The sequence below is a fragment of the Salvia hispanica genome, chromosome 3 (assembly GCF_023119035.1).
Source record: "Salvia hispanica cultivar TCC Black 2014 chromosome 3, UniMelb_Shisp_WGS_1.0, whole genome shotgun sequence".
NCBI lineage: Eukaryota > Viridiplantae > Streptophyta > Magnoliopsida > Lamiales > Lamiaceae > Salvia > Salvia hispanica.
In genome coordinates, this window is record NC_062967.1 from 2,000,106 (window position 1) to 2,009,587 (window position 9,482).

General features: G+C 36.3%; 2 protein-coding genes across 3 annotated transcripts; one reads left to right on the forward strand and one right to left on the reverse strand.

Annotated features, from left to right (window-relative positions):
• Nucleotides 1-639: 639 nt before the first annotated feature.
• LOC125214799 (CXXC motif containing zinc binding protein) lies at nt 640-3,030 on the reverse strand. Its single transcript, XM_048115959.1, has 4 exons — nt 2,812-3,030; nt 2,206-2,313; nt 1,665-1,832; nt 640-985 (listed from the first exon to the last, which is right to left on the reverse strand). The coding sequence occupies exons 1-4, from the start codon at nt 2,911-2,913 to the stop codon at nt 863-865; spliced, it is 501 nt and encodes a 166-aa protein (XP_047971916.1). The 5' UTR covers nt 2,914-3,030; the 3' UTR covers nt 640-862.
• Nucleotides 3,031-4,242: 1,212 nt separating this feature from the next.
• On the forward strand, nt 4,243-8,684 carry LOC125214797 (protein HEADING DATE 3B-like). 2 transcript variants are annotated; one of them, XM_048115955.1, is made up of 5 exons: nt 4,243-4,386; nt 4,640-4,964; nt 5,289-6,046; nt 7,420-7,504; nt 7,596-8,684. In XM_048115955.1, exons 2-5 carry the CDS (start codon nt 4,752-4,754, stop codon nt 8,544-8,546), a joined length of 2,007 nt encoding a protein of 668 aa, XP_047971912.1. In that variant the 5' UTR covers nt 4,243-4,386; nt 4,640-4,751; the 3' UTR covers nt 8,547-8,684. The 2 variants fall into 2 exon arrangements, with proteins under 2 accessions (XP_047971912.1, XP_047971914.1); XM_048115957.1 differs by having other exon boundaries at nt 7,453-7,504.
• Nucleotides 8,685-9,482: the final 798 nt, after the last annotated feature.

Sequence of the window (9,482 nt, forward strand, 5' to 3'; positions counted from 1 at the left end):
CATCACACATGTCTATACAGCTCGGTCACGACCAATAATTTAATATTACTAGAATTTGGAGATTCTAAAGTTCGTGGTCCACTACAACTCCATGAGCTGGCGCAATATCATTCAAGCCAGAATTTCACTTTTAAATATTCGAAATACGAATATATATAGGCGATTTTCTTCAATAATTTAATCGAGTCGTTATATTTTAGTCTGTTCAAATGAAATTTATATATATTCCATGTGCTATACATATCTTGCTACACCAAAAACAATGACTCGATTTTAACATGTATGATAGCGTAGATCTAATAATGATAAAAATAAAAATAACATGTGTATTCATAATAAATTTTAATGCATACTTACAAATACAATAACCTTTTAGTACTAATTTTAATTTAGAAGAACAACCTAATAATATATTTATTTTGAGATGAATGAGAATCATTCATTGTCTAAAATTATTCAAAATCATAAAAAAAAATACTACTCCACTAGTAATCTCTTTTAGATTAATAGCTTCGTATACACAGACCTAAATATGCAGTCTCTTTTCACAAGGATATACTATATAGTATTGTAGTACTAGTAGTGACTAAGACGCATCTTGTTTTCTACTCTATGCAATTAATCATCTGTAGCACAAAATAAAAAACCTAGATCATCGGGTTTAATTCGCATTGACACGACAAAATATAGACAAAACGTCATCAATTTGAACTAGAGTGAAATGGTTGGATGTTTCAGGTAAGTAAGACCAGAAAGTGATAACAGCAGTTTTGCAAAAGATGATTTACATCAAAGTGAGAAGAGAAGCACTTATCTGTGGCACCCTCTTCTTCCTTATGTAAGAGAAACTAATATTTGAGGCCTACTTGACCACGTCAAACTTAGCACGGACGTTTGAGATCATGACAGGACATTCTCCCTTCTCGTCATAATCAGCATAGTCTCCTCCCGACAGATCAATGTCAGTAAATTTAGTTCCCTCAAGCTACAAAAAGACAAAGGAAGAACATGACATAGAGTGATTTCTATGCTATAACTGCAATATCACAATACACAGTATTGGTGCCAAAAGACTGCTCCATATATTGGGGGAACTAGAGAGAAATAACCAAATTAATTCGTCACAGATACATGTATATGTTTTTTATAGCATTATTCTTAATTTTACGTCAACTAGTAAGTTGAATCACAACATGACGACAAGCATATTGTTGAGGTCTAGCGTCTACAAGTCAAGTTGAGATGTGTGTAGGATATAGGTTTACCTTCATCGGTCCTTTTTCCCCTTCATTTGCCTTTTAGGTTAGTGAGGCTAATGATTATTGTTAGGTCTGTATATTTTAGTTGTTGCAGAACGAGGCTTAAATCACCGAGGGAAAAAGGTAAAATGGTAAGCAGGGTGTAACATATTTTCCAAATTATATCACTTCTGTACATACAGAAGATTATCAAAGATTCAAAGCTCACAGATAGATTATCAAACACAACTGATTCACAAAGAAAATAAAAAATAGGAGTATAAGATAAAAGAAACATACTAGCCATAAATATCAGCTAAAAGCCCCCAGTCCCCAAAACATCAAATTCTAGTAATTCACCATTTTTGTGGGTGGAAAAACACTATCAATAGTTCAATCCAAATAAGGGAAAGTAATATGACTTACGGATTCAGCTTTCCACCCATCCGCAAATACAAAATCCACAGGCTCATAACCCCGGCAGTCAAACAACATTAGAGGAGCATAAGCCCCAGTCTCAGCGTCTGTCTGAGTAAAAGGTCGGCCTCGGCCAGTAATCATACTTATAGTTCCATCCCTCGAGCAAAACTTGCACTGTAAGTAGAGAGGATAATGAGAGCAAAATATCTATCAGCAGGGACTGCATTATAGCATATAGCCTGATAGTAGCTGAGCAACAGCGTGATCGATTAATACCACTTAATTATGCTGACAATACGGGATGGCCTTTTAAGAAATATACACATATTTACTATATGGAAAGATAAACTTAAGAGTCTAATGAATATTTGTGCAGTCCATATTACTTTCAGAAATTTATTAATATCGGTTTAGGTTGCAAATTCAGACAAGAATACGATAAAAGCACGGTCATCCTCATTACATCGTCATAAGCTCGAATATAAAATTCTATGAGGGTGCAGCAAATTGATAAGTACATAATCAAGATAAGAAGATGAAATCCAACCTTTTGAGAAAGATGAACATCAGTCTTGCCTTTCGCGGAAGGAGTTGTCTCGTTCAAGCTGAGGCATGTCTCTTTCTGAGTCACCTCTCCACAATTGCCGCATCTCAGCTGAACAATAACACATCAAACGGATGGGAACAGAAATCCTTAGCAACCAAAATTACACACAACAATTAAGCTAGTAAGTAGTAACCCTAATTGAACTCAACTCGCCTAATTACATTTTCAAACTCAATACAAATTCTGAACACCAGCCATTTCCTAAAATAAACTTCATATCCAAAATCAATGTGTAATTGCCACTAGAAATAAATTGTATTACTATGTAAAAACAAAAATGATAATCTAAACACAATCGGTACTGAAATAGAGCAATAATTTCAAAAAATGAGCAGTAATCAACCAAGATATGTTGAATATTGAAACACGCACAAATTTAAGCAAATAAAACCAAAATTCGATCACTATATCGGCTACCCAAATCCACAACCAATATACCAAAATACACTATCATACACATAGGTAATCAAGCGAAATCCTGCTCCGAAATAACAAAAAATAACATCGAGTAAAATGAAATGAAAAATTGGGGGGAAATTTCGATACCTTGAAGAGGTATGTGAAGTTAGGGTCGTCACAGCCGCCTTGAGGCTGAAGATCGGCGAGATTCTCGAGATCGGCACTGATCATCAACAAGTGATTCACCATTTTTTAACCTTCGATCAGCCGGAATCTACGGTTTTTCTTACAATCACGGCGTGGTTTGTACGTTCTTCCTTGCCCGAGTGAGCTGCTACTGTCTAGGCGAGGTGTTGCTTAGCTTTGTTATGCGGGCAAAGTCGTTCGTGCGACTTTATCTTATTTCCCCGTTTTTACTTGAAAATTTTAAGGTTGGAAAAAGAAAAAACTTTTTTGATAATTAATTAATTATAGTCATTTTTGGGGGGAAATTTGACTGAATAAAATACTATCAACATCATATAATCTCATTTAATTAATAAAAAAGATAAGGTATATATTCATAAAAAAATTCCAAATAGGATTATTTTATACAGCTATATTTATTGTTAACAGATGTTAATGAATTTAATGAAAATGGTCGAATTAGGTAGATGCCATTACATGGCCCATTTGCAAGTTGGGTTGGGCTCATAAAGCTATACACACATACACAATTACATGCATAAGCATGATGTATGTGGTCATGATACATCATCCCCTTATCTTAGAAGATCTGCCCCACTATTCGAGATTTACCCACATCACAGACAACCAATCAAAAAACAGATTTTGTTCATTGCCACAAAGTTTTCTTAATCATGTCATTATCATAATAATTGTATTTTAAAAATTGCTTTATTTATTTATAGCCACACTTAATCTGATCAATTCAATCAAGAAAAAAAATATTTTTTTACTGCAACCCCAAAAGTTAAACAGCCAAAAATGAAACTCCCAAAAAATATGATTGCTAAATCCAATAAAGACACTACTATATTCTTTAACAATCAGAAGTAAAACATTTTTTTTTTCTTTTTAGTTGTTTTATTTAAATGATATTCCATTATTCCTTTCTATGTTATTTTAGACGTATTTCATTTTATTTAAACTAAATATTTAAAATAATATTTTTTTTCTCTCTTTCACTTATATTCTTTTTATACTTAACCATAATTTTAAAATCTTATTATCAAAAGAAATGACTCATATAATATGAAAATTAAATAATACTCCACTATATATTATAAAAAATAGAAACATGACTTTTTATACTTAAATTACTTTCTCTTATTATATATCCCTGCATTTATATAGTACTACTAAATAAACATTCAGTCGTAAAAAAAAAGAAATGTTTTGCTGGGAGTAGAGATTATTCGATTCCAAATTATGGATTTATGGTTAATATTCCACTCAATCCAAAGGTCTTCCTCTTTAGACAATAATCTTGTTAAATGCGATTAATTAGGGATTTAAATAATCACACCTTGTTTGGATGGTTCTAGGTGCTTTTCTGGTCCAATCCGAAATTGGGTCCACATAAGCTGCACTTTTGCACTTTTTCTCTCTCTCTCCACACTTCTTCCCCCAAATCGTCTTAGATTTGCTATTTTTCCCTAATTTTTCCTTAATTTTTTCTGCTCTTCGCCACATCGTTCATTGAGTTCAGCTGCTGCAGAGGTAATCTTCTTTCTCGGATTTATTTTTATGAGTTTTGCATTGACTTTTCCGTTTGTTGTTCTGCTTGATTGTTCGATGTGGAAGAATAATTTGGTTGATTGCAAAATTTGCGGTGTTAATGATATGAGCACGGTTGTTACTTGATTGTTGGTGCTGTGCTTTGTGTGAAATGGTGTTGAGAAAGTTTTAATTTGGATTTTTACATAGAGATTGAATTGATAGTATTTCGTTGACTTGGAGTTATGGATTTCAGGTGATTTGTGTGGAACTGTTTTGATTTGAGAAGTTGGATAGTTAGGCCTTTGCTGTTTCGGAATTACAAGGAGAAGAAGCTAGATACATATCTATATTTGTACTGAGAGAGGATGAAGAGAGGGAATGATGGGGAGAAGGTTATGGGGCCTATGTTTCCTAGGCTTCATGTAAATGATACTGAGAAGGGAGGGCCACGAGCACCACCGAGGAATAAGATGGCCTTGTATGAGCAACTTAGCATCCCTTCACAGAGATTCCGCCATAACGTGCTGACCCGTAACCCAAGTGATAACACAGCCAGTTTGGTGTCTCCGCCGAGCCAGGTGACTTTTGAGAAACTAAATGTTCTGCTAACGTGCTCCGTTTGTCGAATTAGTTTCACCTGATAAGATCTAATCTAGAGATGTTGTAACTTTTTCAACATTTAGTTGATTTTGAATATGTTGCTAGTTCATTAGCATGGTTTAAGCTCTCAAGTGTTAGTTACTTTGGAAAAGGTATATGTAAGTATTCAAGAGTTCTCAGATCTCAGAGAACTATATTTTGATGTTTGTAGCCTTGGAGGGTGTCAATGATGCATTTTATGCTTTGCTAAACTACTGTCGAAAGTTTTGGCTCTGATTGCTTCTATCACTTTTTGCACGCAGGGTGGTCGAAATGAGAGGGGTATGTTTTTTGCTCGGCAGCTACAACCTGTACACCCATCTCAGATGCAATACAGCCAGCATTCTGAATTAAGCACTCCATTGGTACAAGTGGAGCAAAGAAAGAAAATTGACGAAGATGACTATGTGGTCCCTGTTTTCATCCAGCCCGTACCTGCAGCATATGATAAGTATAGCAATGACATATGCCCGGAGAAGTTTTCACCCTCCAATCCTCCTTATTTGCATACTGCTTTGAAGTTCCAAAAGACCAAAGGAACAGGCATGTTTGAGCATAGTGCTGGACAAGAAGAGGGAAGCAAGAAGGGAGACAATTCAAATGAGTCTGTGGCTGGCCAGAAGCAAACTGTCTCGTCTATTAGTCATGAACCAGGAACTAGATTAAGGATTGATGATAGTGGACAGCAAGAGCTTTGTGCTGAGTCACAACTTTACAGTGCTAGTCAGAACACTGATGCTATGGGTGCTAATGCGGCAGAGGCAGCAAAAACAAATTCATCTGATTTCGAGGAAGCTTCACTGTTAGGAGATGATAATATCATCTGTGATCTTAGTGATGACACGGGGTCTCATGAAGATGAGTCTTGTAGGCCTCCACAAACTGGGAGCTTGGAGAGGGGTGACAGTCTTTCGGAATCATCCATTTTGGATACAGAATCTGCTCTGGATATAACACCTGAGGATGCTGTAGGTAAATTAGGCCAGAAACATTTCTGGAAAGCAAGAAGAGCTATCATGAAGTAAGTTATCATGCTGACTGTGTTACTTTCGCTTTTGATTGGCAATTTTATGTTAGCTGGAAATATTGGAGTATGAGGTTACGAGATCTATCAGAAAGTTAATCACGGTGAAGCTATTAAGCAGCTGAATTTAATAAACTCAGCCATGTTAGTTTTATAATAACTACTCCTAGTTATTGGTTATTCTCAAATCCTAGCCAATGATCAATAGGAGACTTTAGCATTCCATAAGCATTTTAAAATTATTCAGATGCATCTGCATGATTTATCCCATGATTTTTCAGTGACCAGCAAAGATCCATATGAACTTGTGTTTGATTGCTGTATATACAATTTTTTCAAAGGTTTCCATGATTTTGTGATGATTATCCAGTGTCTAGTTGTGAAGTTTTTGATGTAGTTGAGTCATTTTGTTTCATTTATGGTTCTATAAATGGCTCAGAGGAATGGTATGTATTAAAATGTGAACATCCTTTGAGATTTGCTCCAGCATTATGCGAATTCTGAAAGGATGCATAGCGTCAATGGAGAATTCTACAATGTGGGATGCCCTGTGGGTCGAAGCTCTCCTGCTTTAATCAATGTTGGTTTATGTATTAATTAATTGTTAAGAGTATTGTGTAGCACCGAGGATGTTTTTTTCTAGTAGTTGTTTTGTATGCATGGTTAAATGGTGGGTGGCTTTGGTGCAGAACATTAATACCTTATAATGAGGAAATTTAGTTCTTCAGCCACCTTTGATGTATTCAGAGAGCGCATGACATTTTGCATAGGCATGGTGGGTGCATATATATCATTTGATTTGAGGTGAGTCCATCAGCCATGGTCCATTCCTTCTTGTCTGTTCTGGTTTCTGTTATTATTCTAAATATTGCTGGAGGAGCTTAGATGACTAACTGCAGATGCCTTGCTGGTTTGACATCAAGACTGGAAACACTTCTGGATTAATCTTGGTCTTTTGTCATCAGAATAACAAGTGTTCGAATTTTTTCTATTGCATGAGTTACTGTTGAAAAATTGCTACTCTTCTCTCAATTCCATCGAGAAATTCTGGGCCATGGCTTTGTGACATTCACTTACTGAATACTATTAGAATATCTCATGTATAAAAGTTCAAAAACTTAAGGTAAGATCGTGTCCCTATGCATCACCACATATAGTGTTTCGCATCACATTTGGTTCTATATTTACTTTCATGGGTTTTCTGTGAGTACTTACATTACATCCCGGTGCTACTTTTGTTGTATTTTTCTCGTCGTTGATCAACTTTCACGATTTTAAGAGGTGAGACAAGTTGGGACTTGAATGAACTTAGCAATGTGATAAGGAGTACTACTTATGCTAAGCTTCGTTACTTTGTTACCTTTTCGCAGGATATTTCTGACTAATATCTATCCTATTTTCAGTCAGCAAAGAGTTTTTGCAGTTCAATTATTTGAGTTGCATAGATTGATAAAGGTAAGACTATGTTTGAATCAAGCAGTTTGAAATGTTTACATTCTATGAGTGCTTTAGTATCTAAGAATGGCTTTACACTATCCTAAATCAGGTTCAGAAAATGATTGCTGCATTGCCAAATCTTTTGGTCGAGGACTCGGTTATCTTCGACAAACCTATAAAACCGATACTAGGCAAGAAACGGCCTCTGGATTCTACCATGAATGCGGTTTCAAATGCTTCAGACGAAAAAGGCAACTCAGATAATCCAAGTCACAAGAATGAACGCTCTGCTGAAAACACTCTTGAGAGACCAAATTCCAGCTGCGGGCCGTCTGCTAACATCCCTCCATCACCTCCAGCCATCACAACCAATGACCATAGCAATGCTCGAACGCCTGCTTTTAATCATCCGGAGGGGCACCAGTGGTTGATTCCTGTGATGTCTCCTTCAGAAGGACTGGTATACAAGCCGTATCCAGCACCTGGATTTCCTGGCCAAGGCTGTGGGGGCCCCGGCCCTCCTATGCCAAATCCGGCAACAACCAACTTCTTAGCTCCGATATTTGGAGTCCCCACACCAATGTCGCAATACCCGTTTCCTCCATTCCCTGCATATGCACCTCATGGCTACTTCCCTTATGGCATGCCAATGATGAGCGCGCCAACCTTCCCTGTTTCATCCATGGAGCAAGTGAATCCCCATTCTGTGCCCGGTCATTTCTCGTCCCGGGAATCTGCCTCCACCATGCCAACTCAGACTCAGGGAGGACCCGTTCCAAACGGGCTGGACCGACGTGCAGCTGAGGGGCTTGAAGTGCAAGGGAGCAGTTCAAGCAGCCCGAGTGAGAGACGGCCGAGTAGTAATAAGGTGAATAGCAGTGTGGGTGGAACAAACATCCTTCCAGTCCTCCCTAAGTCGTCTCTGGCTAAGCCGACCCCTCGGGTTCGCGCGCCCCGGGTGATCAAGGTTGTGCCACGCAATGGTATATCGGCTTCTGAATCTGCTGCAAGAATTTTCCGGTCCATTCAAGAAGAAAGAATGCAGTATGATTCAGTGTGAAATTTGCTTAGCAAATAGCAATCTTTTTGTAACTTTATTTCATAACGGTTAATATCCGCAAATTGTTGAAAATATATACATCTGCCTATGTGTGTGTATATAGAAGTATTATGCTACTACCATTTTATTTGTGCTCTAGCCTTTGATTTCTTCTTTTAACTCGTGACCAAAATTCATTGCATCAAATGTCCTACGGATTTTGGATAAGATTAACTTAATAAAAGAATGTAAAAAACAGTTTAATTTTATTAATATTTCTCATACAAAAGGTATTTACCCTCTAATTAGATAATTTCAAGTTTGGCTGCTAATTTTTAATTAATTATATTCTATTGAGAGTACCAGTGAAACAAAAGATTACATGGTTCAGTAGCACGAATCAAATAGAAAGGTATAGGAGTATTTACCTCCTCCGTTCCATATTAATGAAGATGTTTTTTTTTGGCATAGAGATTAAGAAAAAATGTGTTAGGTGAGTTAATTAAAGGAGAATAAAGTGGAAAATGAAATAGGTAGAAAGATACAAAGAGAAAAAAGTAAGTAAGCGATACTAGGTGTGGAAAAATGTACTGAGTTTTACTAAAAAGAAAAATAACTCTATTACTATGAAACGTACCAAAATGGCGAAATGAAAAAGAAAAATAACTCTATTACTATGAAACGTACCAAAATGGCGAAATGACTCAATTACTATAGAACGGAGGGATTATGATTTTAGCTTCACTTTTTTTTTTTAATTCGACTATAGTATCTATGAAGAGTTTTTCAAATTTTCGTAGTACTTTTCTTTCAATTGACTTTTCTTCAGTTATATTCTCTTGATAACGAAATGCTAAATGCATTTTGTAAGGCACACATAGCCTATAAGGTGAATCAAGCGTATGATTATTGTTATTGAGTTTGTAATTACTTAGCTCGAAGTAAATTATTGTATTT